Source organism: Oxyura jamaicensis, chromosome 1, assembly GCF_011077185.1.
Source record: "Oxyura jamaicensis isolate SHBP4307 breed ruddy duck chromosome 1, BPBGC_Ojam_1.0, whole genome shotgun sequence".
Classification (NCBI taxonomy): Eukaryota; Metazoa; Chordata; class Aves; order Anseriformes; family Anatidae; genus Oxyura; species Oxyura jamaicensis.
The window spans coordinates 70133715-70152728 of record NC_048893.1 but is presented as its reverse complement, the minus strand read 5'-3'; the positions used below and the strand labels follow the sequence as shown (position 1 = coordinate 70152728).

General features: G+C 36.5%; 1 protein-coding gene across 1 annotated transcript; it reads left to right on the top strand.

Annotated features, from left to right (window-relative positions):
- Window positions 1-611: 611 nt before the first annotated feature.
- On the top strand, window positions 612-18124 carry TTC38 (tetratricopeptide repeat domain 38). The gene is made up of 10 exons (XM_035308871.1): window positions 612-841; window positions 3124-3199; window positions 4343-4462; window positions 7404-7463; window positions 8593-8631; window positions 9499-9580; window positions 11149-11314; window positions 14811-14970; window positions 15266-15339; window positions 16162-18124. The coding sequence occupies exons 1-10, from the start codon at window positions 624-626 to the stop codon at window positions 16253-16255; spliced, it is 1089 nt and encodes a 362-aa protein (XP_035164762.1). The 5' UTR covers window positions 612-623; the 3' UTR covers window positions 16256-18124.
- Window positions 18125-19014: the final 890 nt, after the last annotated feature.

The window sequence follows — 19014 nt, the reverse complement described above, 5'->3', positions numbered from 1 at the left end:
TCAAGGTGTGGTGTCACCAGTGCTTAGTGCAAAGGGACAATTACTCCTCTAGTGTTTCTTGCCACGTTATTCCTGATGGAAGCCAAGTTGCCATTGGCCTTCTTGGCTACCTGGACTCACTGCTGGGTCATGTTCAGCCAGCTGTCAACCAGCACCCCCAGTTCCTTTCCTGATGAGCAACTTTCCAGCCACTCTTCCCCAAGCCTATCCTACTGCATGGGGTTGTTACAACCCAAGTGCAGAACCTGGCATTTCGTTTTGTTGCATGCCATGCAGTTGGACTCAGCACATTGATTTGGCCTACCCAGATCACTCTACAGAGCCTTCCTACCCTTGAGCAGGTAACAGCAGGCCTCTGTTCAACCCCATAGGAAAATCTTTAGATTTATGGTTGAGCTTCTGTTTTTTTTCTGTGCAGTTTACAGTTTTTTTTTCTTTCTTTTTTTTTTTAACACAAGAATATTTATTTTATATTATTTCCCAGAAAGTACCCAGTGAAGATAATGTCATTGTTTCTTACAGAAAAAAAAAAAAAAAACTTCCTTCAAGAAAAAAAATCTTTTGATGTTGAATTTTCTCTTTTCCAGAATAGCATTAGTTTAGAACTAACAGTAGAGTTGGGTATGTGTGCCTTCTTTCAGCATTCAAAATATTTCTTAATTTCTAGCCAGCTTCCCAAAGCTTGTGATCTATGGGAACAGATTCTGCAGAGCCATCCGACGGACTTGCTAGCCCTCAAATTTTCCCAGGACACGTATTTCTACCTGGGATATCATATACAAATGCGAGACTCTGTTGCACGGGTTTTTCCTTTCTGGACACCTGATGTTCCTCTAAGCAGGTAGGTCATGCTTCATTTTAAAAATAGGTCTTTATCTGGTGTAACGTATACATGTTTTGTCTTTTTAACTTCAAACACATCTAAAGGATAGGATCTGTTGAATAAAGACACGTAGCAAAGATCACAGGCTTGTAAGTGGAGTGAATTATAAGTGACCACACCTAGAACATCTCTCCTGTATCCCTGTTGATACTGTTAGTGATTTTTTGTTTTGTTTGTTTTAGAAGTGAGCTTTAGGTCAGTTAGTAATTTTTGCTAGCAAATGTGGCACATCATATACCACATACAAAGAAACAGACAAAAACTATCCGTTCTTTGTTCTATTTCTTATTTATTTTTTTAGTTCAGTTCTGAAAGTTTTTGGTTTCCCAAGGTTAATTCGGGGTAATCTGAATCTACTGACAAGCAGTTAGTTGATAAAAACAATTACTTGGGGATAATTTTTAAAATTATTTTTAAGACCTGTTAAATTATTTGAAAGCTGCTAACTTTATGTAAAAATGTACATCAAATTATACATCAGCACATACATTTAATATTTAGAGATAGAATAGACCCTCCATAGTCAACCATAATTTTCTAAATATTCTGTGAATGTTTATGTAGACCCATGCTCTGTCCCTTGATACCAGTAAAATATTTTCTCCTTTTCTCTTCCACAAGCACTGTAGGGAATATAGACTGAATGTTAACATAATAATGAATCTAAGGCACCCCACAAAATGTCTAGTTTTTCCAGCAATGTTATCTGAATTTAGAAAAAAATTAAATCCTTTGTTATTCTTAACTACAGTACACTGATGTCATTTGTTGGGGAAGTAAGACACCTTAGCAGTTTTGACTGCATTTTTGTAATTTTTTTCTGGACACAATGTTGCAAAAGTGCACTTGTCCACTTAAATGTAAAGCAACAGGAAATACCCATATATTAAACATTTCTTGACGTATAGAAGTCTGGCAGGTATCCCATGTCCTCAATCTGACAGGCATGTAGAGTTTCATATGAATTGATACCTTGGCCAAAAAAAAAAAAAAAAAAAAAAAAAAACCTTTATTCCCTTCAAACCATGAAATAAATCAGGTGCAATGTACCCCACATGTTTTAGTAGTTTTTTTCTGCCTCCTGAGTATAAAACCAAAACTCCAGCAGATACTTTGAGAAACACAGATATATCCTGTGGTGTTTTGCAATCTACAAATCTGAAAATATAATAGCAGTTAAATATTTCTTAAAATGACCACATCATGTACATCCACAGAAGCATATAACTTCCCTAATTTTCCTTTACATTGGGCTTTTATTGCTTAATGGGGGTGCCTTGTGACTTTAGAATGACGTTAACCAGTTTTAAAGAGCCACTTCACTTAAAGGCACTTACCTATAGTTTTGTGGGCACTGGAAAAAGTGCAGAAGACTACAGTCATATGCATTGCCTTTCAGATATACAGATAATTTTGGTGGAAGCATTTTCTTTCTTCTGACCATCTAATTTTGCATTTTTATAAATGTTACAGAGATTAGATTCTTCTCTGCAACTCTTAATTCCAGTTTATCCAAAGATGTCAGCTCTCAAAACACTGGTGATGTGCATTTTGTTCCTGATTTCCATGCTGGTGTCTATTGGCCTCTCATTTCCTATGAGAGCTAACATATTGTTCTGGATTCTGCAAGCCTGAACACTTTGAATGCTGCAATTAGCAGTGTGGCTTACCAGCAGCAGCAGCAGCCTGACAGTGAGTTTTTTCCATCTCCAGCCTGTTGGACTGGGAGAGCCAGAATAGCCACTTTATACAAACCAGAAAGTGTTTTGACACATTCCCACTCACCGTTTCTAACTGTAAATCTTAAGTCACTTGTGGGTGCTTTTTTTTTTTTTTTCCCTTGTTGGTAAAATTCAGTTTGCTTCAGAATGTGTTGAATTTGAAAAATGCTAGTGGTGGTTTAGACTACCTACACAAAAGCAGACACTGAGTTTAAATATTGTCTACATACTCTACAATTCAAAATCAAAAACACAGCGTTACCAGTTCCATGTGGTGCTCTGGCTAACACAATAAATAGATTACATGTTTTTAGTATACATGTTGGGTATGAGGAAGAGTTGGTCTTTTGTTAAATATACACATTTAAAGTAGATGGGATCTGAGCTCTTTGCATGGTTCAATATAAAGTGCATTGTGAGGACTGTTTTGAGCTAAATGTATGCTCTGGTATGTTTTTCAATCCTATCTTAAATCTAGTTCTAACTGGATGAAGCATTGTTTGTTTCTCTTTTGCTTAGCTACGTTAAGGGCTACTATTCTTTTGGACTCATGGAAACAAACCTTTTTGATCGTGCTGAGAAGCTTGCCCTTGAGGTAAACTGCCTGTTATTGATGGTAAAACATTTTAGAATTCCTAGTCATGCTCCTTATCTCTGGGTGATGTTTTGTGCAGATACTATAAACTGACTCTTCATCATCCCAGTTGTTAAGAAAAGTAGCAAAGAGTTAAAGTTCAGCATGGAAATTCTCACAATTTCACAAGGAAATATTGATTAATATTCCATAGAAAAATTCCTATCTTTCATATGCTATACCGTGGCAATTTCATCTTAACTGTATTTCCTTCATTTCCTTATAACCATGCCATGTGAGATGGTATCAAAGCAGTTGTCTAAAATCCATGTATATCCCATTTTCTGTTTCCCCCATGTATAATTGCCTGTTTACTCCTATTAAAGAATGTTAGATTGGATTGACGAAATTTGCTCTTGACAATCCACCCTGTTTGGGTTCCTCCTCCATTTTTTTTCCAGATGCACTTTCATGGATTATTGAGCAATTAAGACTACAATGTTCCTGGGGATCAAAATTACTTGGTGTGTTCCCTTGTTATGAAGACAGTAGTTACACCTGCTTTTATGCAGTCCTCAGAATTATCCCTGTTCTCCAGGAGTCTCAGATACAATTCATCTTTAATGGGTGTTTTTGCCAAGGTTCTGTTACATCAAATGGCTGAAAGTAACAGGAAAGACTAACCTTACAAAATGGCTAAAACTTATTGGAAAATGGAGTGAGAAAGAGTAAATTGCTCAATAGGCAGAGCTAGACACGTTCTTAAAGAAGGAATGATTACCTGCAAGAATGGTTACCTTTTTTAATTATGGGCTATATTATGGGCTATATTATGCCTGTGTATGCAAATCTTTTATGGCTCATATTGACTTACGCCTTTGAAATAAAACATCATTTGATAATCTTCATTAAAGCCTGCCTTCTGAAGCTGTTCTGCACATGTTCATCTCTGTGCAGTAGAAGTCAGGAAGTGAAGTCAGCCAATAAACATTTTCTTCCTTTCTGTCCAAATCAGTCTTCCAGGGTATGGTTAGTAGGAAAAGTGCAGGGATGTACTTAATGTGCAGCTAATAAATACGAGTCTCTTGCATCTGTATCAGCAATAATAAATATGTTTATTGCAAGTTTGTAAGGTTCCTCACACTTTCCCTTTTTCACTCACAGGCTTTGGCTATAGATCAGACAGATGCATGGTCTGTTCATACTATAGCTCACATAAATGAAATGAAAGCAGAGGTGAAGAAAGGGTTAGCATTTATGAAGGAGACGGAAGCCAACTGGAAGGTAAACTTTCTCATAGCATCTCTGAAAAAAACTCCTAGGTCTTCTTTATCTCCTCCAGTCAAGTTCTGTGATTCTTCATCCAGTTTATTCCTGTCCCCATACATGTTACAAGTAATGCAAATTTCCCAGATTATGAGAAAATTCTCTTGTGGTGCTGTTATTGGTACCAATTTTGAAGCATAAAAAATGGTATATTATGAACGACACATACTTTGCACCACTTTAAGCCATCATAACTAGGACTGCCGAGATTACACAAATGCCAAACACATTGGTTGGCCATGTTTCACAAAAAGTCTGTCCTCTCACACTGCCTTATTTTAGCTGTCAACAAGTACGTAGTTTGTACGCATACACACACACCATAGTTTCTTTTTCCATTGCAGATGGAACTGGATAGATATTTTTTATCTCATAAAGTTTTGGCCATTGCTGGAAGATGAAATATTAGATATGAAAACTGATTTATTTATACTCACATGTTTATAGAAGTAAAATGACTAGCATTATTTTCATAAACTTTTTGCTTAGATGGAGACTGAGCAACATGCATCAGTTGAGGAACCTGTGTAAACTTCCTCAGGGGTACCAGCTGTGAGATAACACAGGCAAAGCAACATTTCAGAAAGCTCATGTATTTAATGAGCTTTTTGGTTGTTTTTTGTTTGTTTGTTTTTATTTGCTTCTAGATAGGGAAGGATGCTAGGTCAGCTGTAAAGAAAAGATAAATTATGCTTTTGTCTCTTTTCTAGTCTACTCAAGTTACTTCATATATCCAACTTATTTGTCATGTAGTCCTTTGCTGTAAGTGGAGCTTAATATTTGTTTTGAACAGCATGTCTTTTCTTAATGAAGAGCAGATAATAATATTCAGAGCATAAGGTTGTGGAGTTTGAAGTTGATAGAACCCCCAAGAGTTTGTTTTAGAGTCAACTCAACTCACTGTTCCATGTCACCCAAAGAACAGGGCTGGATAGTGAAGCTAGAAGGATGGTTTTTCTTTTCTTTTTTTTTCTTTTTTTTTTTTTTTAAGTTAAATCATTCAGATATCAAGCTTGGATATGCAGTCAACCCTCTCTTCAGGTTCATATCTTTGATGTCTTAGAAAGCATTCTGTCTTTTGACATATTAGTTAATGAAACAGTGATAATGGGCTTGACAGTTTGGGTGACGCCTTCAAAACTACCAAGAACCATATCTGAAACCAGTCCCTGACTTTTGGAACCTGTTTGAACTCGTTTCTTAAAATAGTTCCATGCCTCTGAGATTTATACCCTTTATCCAAATAAAACAAAGTGCCAGATCTGTAAGTGGAATTGTCTAGAATACCCTCATGTCCACTCCAGTACAGTTAAGGCATAACTGCTGACATTGTCATAATGATAATGTATATAATCACTTCTTTTATGCAATATTTTTCATCTTAGCCTTCATGAACCCATCTTTTCATCATGAACCCAGTTAAAATGTAATAATGTGGAAAAAAAGCAGCTTTCTAAGGGATTTTGTTTGGCCTGGTGAATTGACAATTAGTACTTCTTTAAATGACCAGGATCTTTTATCTCTAGTGCCATTGTATTCAGACTCCTTTCAGTGCTTTTAATTCATCTTTCTTTCCAGTAAGAGTCATGAAGAATTTGTAAGATTTTCTTTACATCGTAGTTTATTTTTTATTGTTCCTCTCCACACAAAAAAAATATACCTTTTTTTTTTTTATGTATGTTTCAGCACAAAATCAAAAGGAGCATATTTTGTTACCAGAGGGGGCCTCTGTGCCAGTACTGTTGGTTATTAAATTAGAAAGTTTTTTTCTACAGAGCTATTGCAAAGAGTTCTCATAGTCTGCTTTTATTTATTTTAGCAGTCTGCAAGTCCACTTCTGCCTTAGTAATTTAATCTCATTCAGAACTCAAAATCAGCAGCAGGAGGAAGGTTTTGTTTTATTCAGTGAAGTAATCCCATGTTCTTGTTTATATGGCATTTGGTATGGTGGTATGGTAGTAAACATGATATTACCAGGTTTATACCAACCACTTAACTACTATAGTTGCTCATACTGGTTTTGTAGTATAATATTAAACAAGTAAAGATTACTAGAAGATTTATCTTATCACCATAAAGTTCACTGGGAACTTTTGTACTTCCTGAAAGTGAAGCAGTTTTCATCATTACAATGAAGATTTTTCCACCTGTGAGAAGATTAAATTTAACTACGGTGCTGAGAGAGAATGGGAATAGAGAGAACCACTTTTCTGGTATCTTAATTTTCACCAAAGGATTATGGAATTATATTCCTGTTTGTCTATTGTCAGTGCACTCACAAATTACATTGTTTTGAAGTGTAGGCTAGGAAAGAATATTTAAAATTCTGGTACCAGTTGAGAAATAGAGTGCAAAATTGGTACAGTTCAGTGAATATTTATGATGTTCAGTTATGATATTTAGTTATCCGATGAACTGCCTGTGTATTTGGTATCTAGTGTATCTTCAGTAGGAAGACATAATTTTAAGGAGTGATTACTCTGTCTGAAATGGGTATCTAGATGGGTGGGGTGAATGGCCCTCCTAAGGTGGCTATCTCTCTCCACTACCTAGCCATGTTACTTTAAGTAAGACACATTTTAGATTAGACAAATCTTACTCTTGTTATAGATGTTTTTTTTTCCTAAGAGAAAGAAGTAAATTCTTCTGAGACATCCAAGTGCAATTCTTCTTTGGAAAATGACTTGGGAAAAATTTTGGTTTTGAGATGTCACTCAGAATTTCAAGGAGCATATGCATAATGAGAAATTTAAAGTAGGCAAGCTGTTTTAAAAGTCTTGTCTCTTCTGTCACTTAAGTACTCACTTTTGATGAAGAAGAAAACAGAAATCTGTCTAGATATATCTAAATGGAAAGTTATTTTGTATATAACATTTTTATTTTATTTTATTTTTTCCAGAACAGTGATATGCTTGCTTGTCATAATTACTGGCACTGGGCTTTATATTTCATTGAAAAGGTATGAGACATTTTCATACAGATGTTTTATGGTCCAGATAGATAATTCATCTAATGCTATTTAAAAGGCAGTCCTAGCATTTATACTTTTTTTCAGCTGTTTAGAGGGTTGTTTTTCTTTTTGTAAAATAGCACAATGACATTTTTACAAGATAGTTCGCTAGCACAATTATTTTGATAATATTTTTTTTTGTAATTATGTTGAACAAAGATCTTCGTTGGAAGGTTGAAAAATTGCTGCAAGATTATTGCATATTCAAAGATAAAATAATGTCACTAATTACATTTGGCACAATTATTTTATAGAAAGATGAACCTGGATCTCTTATTTTTAGATAAAAACTTTGTCTAAAAATAAAATTCTCTTCAAATTCAGTACTAAGTTGTTGACCTCAAAATTTGCTGACTCTAGAAAAGAAGCAGTAAGGCAGCTCTAAATTTGGTAGCTAATGTTATTAGTCAATGTTACTAATATTTAATGTTATATTCATTATTAATTTTACTAATTCTTGTTCTTAAAGAGAAATCAACTTTATTGAAACCCTTTAAGTTGCAACTTACCCAACCTATCAGGCTGCAGTGCAGAATATCCTTGGACTTGATAATTCTTTGTACTTGTGGGTCTCAATACATTCGGGAGACAAATCATGGAAAACATCATGGAAAAGGTGCCGTACATTGTTCAGAAAACAAGATAAATTGCTAATGTTCAGCACTATTAACACTATTATACTGCTTTTGTATAGCCTGCTTAACATTAGTTTTATTCCTACCTCTTTGCATAACTTTATGATGCGGTAATTTTTGCAAAGAAATCTGAAAGGAAGATTAGAAAGAGAGGTAACACATTGTCTTTCTCCCTCATGTGTAACCTACGGCAGGATTAGTTCTCATTATTAAATGAAACCTAAGCATACTGGTTATTTTACCTAGTAAAGCCTGGTTTCTCTTCGGCTCTGTTCTTTCTTTTCAGGCATCAAGTAATTCATTGACTTTTTTTAAAAAAAAACAAGTCATGAGGCAGTGAAGTAATATGGCACCTATTAATTGTATTTATATGTTTGGTTACTACCCATCACTCTTGTTTTCTCTAACTGAATGTTAATCCTTGTCCTTGTTTGCTTTTACAGGGGGAATATGAGGCTGCTTTGACAATTTATGACAATCATGTGAGTAGGGGCCTTAATCTTTACTGGAGAACATACTTAAGACCACAATACATACTTTATTCCTTCTGCATGAAGTTGAAACCTATTGCGATTGCCATACATATATATTATTTATATCCATTGACTGGAAAGCTGATTGTCTACTGGTGAAATGCCCCAAATACTCAAATACTGTACAGTTCAAGCTTTTCTTACACTTTTGTTTGAAGGAGCTGTAATGGCACTGTTGGTACTGTTTTCCAGGTGTCCACATCTCTCATTCATGAAGTATAGGTCTAAATGCCCCTGGGGAAAGAAAAAAAAAAAAAAAACTTTTAGAATGATGTGAAATAATTTTCTTGTAAAGTCAAGTTACCTTTATAAAGAAGTGATTTTTGCATGTTTGCTATTAAGTCAACAAAAACATGTCTTTTTATTTCTACTTAATATGTTATGGTTCTTTACTGCATAGATTTCAAAACAATCTTAGTAAATAAGTGCTATCAAATTCAGTAGGATAACATATCTTTATAAGGTTTGTAAAAATAATGTTGTCATTAAGAAAGCTGGTCTACTAAATCTGGCAAAATGAAGTACTGTGTATGGCACTATACTGGAAGCAAGCAAGCAAACAAACAAAAAACACCTTGATGACCTTACTGAGTTTAACTCCGTAACATGTAAAACAGCACAAATGAATCAATATGTGTGTTTGTCACTGCAAATTACCACATTAAGAAAAGATGCAACTAGGGCTATTGTCAGACAGGTATTTTTGGATGAATAAAAGGATAAAATTAATTCTGTACTTTGAATATAAGTTTGATTATCTGAGTAAGTTCCTGCTAGCACATCAGTTGGGCAGCTTATGAATACCTGTGATTACAGATTGCTCCCCAGTGCCTGTCAAGTGGAAGCATGCTGGATATAGTAGATAACTGTTCAATGCTGTACAGGCTTCGTCTGGAAGGTAGGATATCCAACTGTTGTTCTTTCTTAATCTGTAAGAGGAACAGTTTTCTTTTGTCTTCCCCTCCCTACCCTCACCCTACAATACACACCCTGGCATGTTGGAGAAGTTTTTAAAGATACTTACAGAACAAGCTTGGTCAGTGTTACAGAGGAAATCTTAAAATTATGTTATTGAGAAAAGCCTCGGTGTGAAATTTATAATATTTTGCTGTTCTGCTTTAGTTGGGATAGAGTTAATTTTCTTTATAGTAACTCTTACGGTTCTATGTTTTGGATCTGTGATCAAAGCAGTGTTGATAGCTCACAGATATTTCAACTACTGCTGAACAGTGCTCGCACAGTATGAAGGCCTTTTCTGTTTCTCATATTGCTCTACCAGCAAGTAGGCTTGAGGTTGCACAAGAATTTGGGAGGGAATGTAGCCAGGACAGCTGACCGTAATAGACCAAAAGAATATCCCATACCCTAGGGTGTTATGCTGAGCAATAAAAGCTCGGGAAGGAAGAAGGAAGAGGGGATGTTTGGAGTTACGGTATTTGTCTTCCCAAGTAACTGTTAAACATAACGAGGCCTAGCTTTCCTTAAATGGGTAAACATCTGTCTGCTGATTAAAAGTAGTGAATTAATTCCTTATTTTGCTTTGCTTGTGTGTACAGCTTTTGTTTTACCTATTAACCTGTCTTTCTCATCCCACAAGTTTTCTCACTTCTGCCTGTCTGATTCTTCTTCCCATCCCACTGAGGGGGAGGCAAGTGAGCGAGCTGCTGGGTGGTGCTTGGATGCCTATCAGGGTTAATCCACATCATGTGCATAACCTTTTTTCTTTCCAAGATAGTTTTTTTTTTTTTTCCATGCCAGCACAGTATTTCATTCAGCTCAAGCTAGCAGAGGTCACATATTTATTTTCTGGAAAATTTGGCTTACATTGTCCCCGGAGATCTGAGGCTGAGTAATTGAGTACATTAGCCTGTAAAACACTATAGAGCTTCCTTAAAGTAAACTTCAAATTAAATACTTTATATTCTGATATTGATTGATATAGCTAGTACACATCTATTAGCCTCTGGCTTTTGTGTACTCTCATAACTCTGTGTCATTTCTTCTCAACTTTTTAAAGCTAGAGTTTGCACACTGGAGTTCCTGAAGGGTGGTGATGGAGGGTGCAGGATTTCATAGTATTTTACTGAATCACTAATGGTGCATTGGGTTTGTATGGGATCCATCTTATCTGTCTGTATAATTTGATTGCTACAGGCAATTCACTATGAACATCATCTCCAAAAAGACACGAGCAATCTTGTATTAAAGCCAGAACCTCGCTTAATGCAGTCTAGAATACTGGCAATAAATTACTGACAGTCAATAAACCCTTTGCCCAGACATGACAGACTGCAACTAAGCATTACTCTATAATGTAATTTTGCCACACTTGGGTCTGTTTTCTTGAGTTTAGTAGCAGTGTTGTGCATCACACGCAATGTTGTGCATCATCTGTGCTGTGTGATGCTGATTACAAAGTGATGCTTTTGCATGTATTTTTATTGAAAAAATACCTTTCATTCATAGGTGTAAAGCTTGGAGACAGGTGGGACAATGTTCTCAAGATTACAAAGAAACACACCAAAGATCACATTCTTCTGTTTAACGATGTACACATCTTGATGTCCTCCCTTGGAGCAAAAGACCACAAAACTACTGATGAGCTTTTAACAACTCTTCAAGAACTTGCCAAGTAAGTAAATGAATTAAAATGTTATACTGAAAAAATATTTTGTCCTCTGAACTTCAGGGTGGTAACGCCTCTGGCTTGCAGAAGTGTTACAACATACTCTTCTCTGCGTTAGAGTGTTAGTGGGACAAGTCTAGTTTGAATCAGCTAATGTACAATTAGAAAATCCCTGTAATTATTTTTATGAGTACTGTCTAGAGGGGCTTCTGTTCTTGTTAAGCAAGAATCGCTTACATTTGAAGTCATGAGCACTAAGTGAACATTTGCTTTGTATTTTCTTTTGATGAGTTCATACTAAGCTATGCTGCATACAATAAATAAAGTATTTCACCCATGTAGTAATGAGGACATTGCACAATATATGTTAGCTCTCTGTGGTGGTTATTTCTGCTCTGTTTTAAGAAGTTCTTTAATCATGGACCGTTAGCTGGTAGCGATATTCTAACAGCTACTGTTTGGTGCATTGTGAAGTATCTCTGCAGGAAAGCAATTTTAAAATATTGCTAAAGCAGTTCTAGAGAGTATTTTGCTTTGAATTATGTGCTAAATTTGAATATTGAAGTATTTCAACTAAACTGTTTTTTCTCTATGTTCTCGTGTATTGAATAACTGTAAATGATTGTAATTCTTTTGAAGGGGTTGATCTATAGATCATGTAAATGAAGGTGATAGATCCTAAGAACAACTTACTGGTTTAAATGGTATAGTTTTAAGCACAAATTTTAGTAATTTACAAAGTTGTAAACAATAGACCACCTGATTAGATTCTGCAGCAAACATCAGGGAGAAAAAAGATTAATACTTAACCAATACAAATTTATATCTAGTTGCTCTTAATGTTGCTCTCCCATAAGTGTCAGTAATGGTTTTGAATGTATGAATGCTGAAAAACTGAAAGTGAATAGAAAACTGTTGAAATCTGGAGAGATTGTATCTGAGAACACAAAGCTAAGCTATGGGCTTCGTAGGCTGGTAAAGTCACAAATTGCAGTCAAATAACATCCTTGTTTGCCCAGCTTCACTGCCTTGAGATACACTACCACCTTTCCACTCCTGCTTTCTGGTTATAACATCTTAGGAATTTCAGCTTATCCTGCTCCAAGCCCATGATTGCTGGTATGGCAATCATGGCCAGTTAAATTGCCAGTTAAAATTTTTATTCAGTTCCATATTCTTCCCCCATATAACTTGTTTTTCCTCTGCTTCAGCATCTATTGCTTCCCTTCCATTAGAAAAGAAGGAAAAAGAATCTGAAATTCTCACTATTTGTTTCTGACTATAATACCACTCAACCAAAAATAAATGTAATTTTAAGAGTAGTTATAAAAAAAAGGATCTCAAATCAAGCCTAAGCATGTCTGATTTGACTGAAGTAGGAGACAGTGAATATCTTTCATATAAGTATATTGATGTGTAAGTATATGTAAAGTGTGTAAAACTGCACACACCACTTCAGGAAAGCTGTAATGAACACACACTACTTATCTCTCCACCTAGTGTTTCCTTTTGCCTGTGTTCAGCCTTTGGTAGTAGTAGAGCCGCACATTTTTAGCTGTAATTTGAAGCATTATGAAGCTTAATTTTGTTGTTTCAGAAAACTGACTCTGAGATGAAGAAATTATTTAATGGTTTGGCTTAGTGGATTAATTTGTGCATCATGAATATATTGTATTCATGCATATAAATGATATCTAAGATGTGTTTTACCTGTCGCTTTTTTATTTATTTATTTGTTTAAAAGCAGTCATAAAACTGTCCCAGACAAAATTCATTTTGGGCTTTGAAGTTGACAGGAATTACCTTTTTCTTTTTTTAAAAAAGAATTCCATGGCGCTCTGTGGTGGTTGGTATCCCATGTTTATTTTCATGGATGAAATGTTAGTTAATGCAGGAGTTTATATTGTTCTTCATTAATCAGTACTTCAGATCAATTGCAAGAGGAAGTAAAAACCAGTCTTTAGTGCCTGTGCATTTTCTCTGAGAGATGGAAGAATCATTTAAATGAAGGATTGTTTCATCATTTTCAGCTATCTCAGACCATTTCTTTAAAATACACATCTGTTGTACACTTTTAACTTTCCAGAGGAGGATGTATTTTAAGGAATGATAAATACATAGGGCAACATTGTATACATAAAAATCAGCATTGACCTAGAGAACAGTAAGGAAAATTTATAATAGTGACTCAAAGAGAATATTTAGGGCAAAGCTTAGTGCTTTGAAAGGTAGATCGTTAAAGACATTTTGATTGTTTATAGAAAAAGCATACAGAAACACACATTTTATTTATTTATTTATTTATCTAAGGAGTTAATTGTAGCAATGGGGCATTTACTGAGGTGTTGCATAGCTTTCTGTTTACAGCAATATGTACCTTTTGTATGATCAGATTTTTGTCTAGGTAAGTTTAAGGCAATAGCGTGGCTTTCAGCTGTCGTTGCAAGAAACAGAAACCAGTGACTAAAGTTACTAGGCTGGTTCCTCAATGTTAAAGACTTAATTTGAAAATTTACAGAAAAATCTATTCTAAGCAACCAATGGAATTCATAGCATTGACTTGTACTCTGTGTTCTCAGAAATGAATTTGTATTGCTGGGGTCAAAAAGCTCTCTTCCCCTTATGGTACTGCCAACCAAGCTTTTGGCACCTAAATGGCACTGCCTCCAAGTGTCAAGGTGTGATCACTGACAGTTTCTTCTGTAGCAGTGGAAAAACAATTCCATATTGTCCCATTGCAGGTATTACCTATAGACCAAATGGCTACGGTTTAGCTACTTATATTTTTAAATTTTTTAATATTGGGAAGGATGTCTGCTAAAATGTATACTTCTTCTACAGGCTTATTGTCATGCTCTGCCTCTTTCACTCTTAGATGGGTTAGGTTACAAGCATTTAAAAGAAAACAAAACAAAAAAAAAAAAAAAAAAAGAAAAGTGCTATCTAAAATCCCATGCTGTTTTTGCATCCAAAACAGTCTATTGTGGTTAAAATAAGAGAGCAGATTTTGAGAGCAGTCACTAGGAATGCAGTGTATATATTACAAGGATGGTGAGGCACTGTGCTGCATGGCAAGTTGTTTTGAAAGATAATTATTTGGAGCTCTTGCAAAAGACTGATTGCCAGTTTTGGCAATGATCAGGACAGTCAAAGAACTAGTAATAGGATGTTCTGGTGAGAAGATCAGAAGAGAAACTAGTGTAGAATTTTCTGGCTTTTTCTTAGCCCAAACTATTTATTGCTAAGGCAGGAAGCATAGGGCTTGTGACTTGCAAATATGTGCAGAAGTATGAAAACTGATTAATGAGTAACAGAGGTGAAGGTAACATAACCACACGAAAAAAATACTATCCTAGTGCATATTATCCTAGTACAGTACCTGAAATATCAGGCTTTGCAGGGTAAAAAGAATAATTCTGTCTGCAGGCATTGACAGACTGGCACTGAAATATGTATGCTTATCATTTGATTTACGCAAGTTCACCACTTTCTCATTCTACAGAGCACCTTGTGAAGACCATGAACTTTCCCTGGCTCCTGGTTTGGGGTTACCACTGTGCCAGGCTTTTATGGAGTTTGAAAATGGAAATTATGACAAAGCAGTAGATCTGCTGTACCCAATCCGTTACCAGCTAATCCAACTAGGAGGCAGTAATGCTCAGGTAAAGGAGGTCTATAAAAGATGTTTTGATGCAACTTAATCCTCTTCCAGTAGCCTCCCTTTGATGCTTACATTATTAATAACTCTTCATTCTTAAAAAATGAAAAATTGTGCTTGTGACTGAATCCTGTTTACATACACTTACTAGCAGTGTTAGCTATTTAAACATGTCAACAAGACAATGTTTTCCTCAGGGACTTTTGGTAAACAAAACATTGTAACCATTGTAATGATGTTCATGTAAGTCTAAATTACTTATTAATTTGTATTTTTGCTAACTTCTTTTCTGTTTTCAGAGAGATGTTTTCAACCAGTTATTGATTCATGCTGCTTTAAATTGTAAATCAAAAGCCAAACAAAACCTTGCTAAGTGAGTGTTTTTCCTGATTTTTTTAATGGAAATAGTAGTTTTCAAAAAATCAAGAAGAGTAGCAAGTATACTCAATTAGTGCTGAAATTACACACAAGCATTCATAGTTAAATGTTGCTACATTTATAAAGATAAAAAGTGCAATTGCTTTCAGTTCCAAATGTGCATTCTTGCAGTCTGGATGATTTATCTATATTTGTTTAAGGGCAGTTGATTTTCAGAGGGCTCTGTCTTAAACAGTGGCCTCTTGCCTGCTGGTCTGTGTACTTAATGGACTCTAAACTTCAGCAAACTTCTGAAAGTCAAGTCCATCCTAATAATAACATCAGTTTTACTGGGAAATATGATTAACAGAGTCTGATGTGAGCTTGTCTCAGTACAAATTAGAAGCGTCTTGCTTGGTAGAAATCACAGATGTTGCTCATTGACCTGTATGTAGTTCTGTTGAAAGTCATCAATTGGACCTGCCTGTGCACTTAAAAGAATGGATCTTCAGGACAATGTAAAGCCTTGCCTGTTCCCCTCCTGAAGTCTCTTTGAAACATAAATATTACCAAATAAACAGACCAAAAATCAAAATGATTCTTTTGTGCACCCTGAGTGCTCATTTTCAGTCTCTTGTCAGTGCTAAGAAGCATGCTGTTCTGCCTAAGCTTACTGCCAAGGCTAAATGTTTCCAATAAAGGAAATCTGCACCTCAAGAGCAGGTCTTTAGGTATTCTTTTTTATCTCTTATAAGGACACTGCAGATGATCTTACAGGAAAAAATGTTGTACTCACGACCTTCATCCCATTTATCTGCTACCTATTCTCCTTTCTCAGATGCCTCCTGAGAGAACGTGATGTGATGAGACCAAATTCACCAATGACAGAGCGACTTATGAGGAAAGCAGCAGCAGTTCATTCAATGGCTTAAACCTGTCCTTTGTGCTTGAGATGAGATAGCAATATGCTTAGCAATCAAAGTCTGGGTGCAGGGAGTGGAAGAGTGCTATGCTGTAGCCCATGCTAGGGAATCACAGTAAGTAAGAGTACCCTAGGAGCTAGAGATCTGATGACAATTTCCTGAAAAGATAGAAATCTGTTGCATTTCATGTTCTATCTTGGATGATTCAACAAGGAAATAAGAATACCTGCTGATAATACACAGCTATCTGTAGCATCCTGAGACACTACTTCTCTGGTATATTTCCTTGAAAGTTCCCTCATCCCTGATAATATTCAGTGGAGGAACAGTGCCTGGATTTCAGTCATTTATTGGCCTGGTTTATTATTTCATTAATATGTTAAATAGTGAGAAAACTTTTCAGGTAATTCAGATAGACCTTCTCAACATCACAGATGGGCTAGTATAGGGCCAGAGCCAATACAGGCATAAATGGAATTCCATATCAAGCTTCCAGTCCATTAAGGCATGAGTTACCCTGGCATTACAGATCTGTCTGCATTCAGGATCCTTTTCCAGGTGCTTTTTTTTTATACTGTCTCTTACAGAATGTTAGATTTCAAGATAGAGTCCCAGAACTTCTTGAAATTACAATGTGAAAGAGCCAGACAAGAGGAACAATGGCTGACTGCTGGTTAGGACTATTTTAATGTGGGTGATTGCTTGGCACCTTTAAATCTTTCAGGAAAAAATGAAAAAGCCTGGATTTCAGCTAAAACAGTGCTGTCTCTGAATGGTAATTTGGGCTGGAATCTTTGTGCTTGGTTTCTGATAACTCAGGCCTTACTGTCATCTCAACAGCATGAGACACTTTGTTTAGCAATGTAAGGTTTAAAGCCAATGTTCATGAGGTTTATAGGAACAATGGGGCATCTCAGTGCAGGTGAAGACTGCAAAGGAACTCCCCCAGAAAGAGACCTAATGGGAACTGTCACAAAGCTCTGTCCTGGCATAAGTGATGTGATGAATTTTGGTGCTGCAAATAAGGCATGATAAGAGACATAAAGCTCCATGAAGTTCTTGTGCCTCTCAATTCCTGCAGTGTAGTAGAGTTAAAAGCTTGTCTTGCAATAGTAATCCAGAAACCCCTAATGGAGAGAAGATAGTATTTCAAACCAAGTCTAATGCTTTCTGTTCTTGTTCCTGAGTAGAAATGCCACACCCTTTAATTGCCCAAACTCTGGCTTTGGTATCTACAAGCACTCCAGGATGTCTGCCCCTCCTTCCTATCCAGCTTGGGCTCTTCGACATGTCCCACAGTAGCCCCCTTTCACACACAATCCTTCTGACATAAAGCACTTGCATAGCTGGCCCTACGCTTGCCCTGGAGTTCCTACATAATAGAGGCTTAAGATACGCAAGTGCCTTGCTGCCTGCCTTCTTCCCCCAGCCATCACTTGAGGAAGTAATAGTTTAGTTTTTAAGAAATGATCATTTGTGAAACCATATAAGGGTATTTCAGTCCTTTCTTGCAGCCTTTTTAATCCTGTGGACAGTCATAGTTCACTGCTCTTCAGATATGTTAGTACCTTATCTGTCCAGCCATGACTGTGATTGGCTTACTCAGTGATAAAGTTAGTGTTTTGTTTTGTTTTGTTTCTGTTAATTTTTAATCACTGCATGTCAAGCAATGACTTTAAACAGATACATTTTAACTCAAGGGATGCACCAAATCTTACTATGCAACAGAAGTCTGAGAAATCTGCTGGCTGTTTATGAAGTGTGTAGTGTAAGTGATGCATTGCTACATAAATCTAAGAGTTATATTTTTAGTACTTCTGATATAATGTGATTTAGAATTCTGTCTGCTTTATATTAATAAATTCAAAGATGTCCTCAGTTGAGCAGCAAGTATATGTCTTTGCATGTATGAATGAAACTTTTAAATGAGTTGTTTGACTCGAGTTTGTAAACCTATAGTAGGATGCATTCTCTTTTCTTCCATGAATGTGACTAGAAGTTCTTTCATTCAGCTAGTTCTACACATCTTGCTATAAGTGAGCATTTCTGTTTTTCAGCCTTTACATCCCCTTCTTCTTTGAAATCACAGAATCACAGAATAGTCTAGGTTGGAAGAGACCTCCAAGATCACCGAGTCCAACCTCTGACCTAACGCTAACAAGTCCTCCACTAAACCATATCCCTAAGCTCTACATCTAAACATCTTTTAAAGACTTCCAGGGATGGTGACTCAACCACTTCCCTGGGCAGCCCATTCCAGTGACTAACAACCCTTTCAGTAAAGAAGTTCTTCCTAATATCCAACCTAAACCTCCCCTGGCGCAACTTTAGCCCATTCCCCCTCGTCCTGTCACCAGGCACATGGGAGAATAGACCAACCCCCACCTCGCTACAGCCTTCTTTAAGGTACCTGTAGAGTGCAATAAGGTCGCCCCTGAGCCTCCTCTTCTCCAGGCTAAACAGTCCCAGCTCCCTCAGCCGCTCCTTGAAAGACTTGTTCTCCAGACCCTTCACCAGCTTCGTAGCCCTTCTCTGGACTCGCTCGAGCACCTCGATGTCCTTCTTGTAGCGAGGGGCCCAAAACTGAACACAGTACTCGAGGTGCGGCCTCACCAGAGCCGAGTACAGGGGGACAATCACTTCCCTGGACCTGCTGGCCACGCTGTTTCTTATGCAAGCCAGGATGCTGCTGGCCTTCTTGGCCGCCTGAGCACACTGCTGGCTCATATTCAGCTGTCAACCAAAACTCCCACGTACTTCTCTGATAG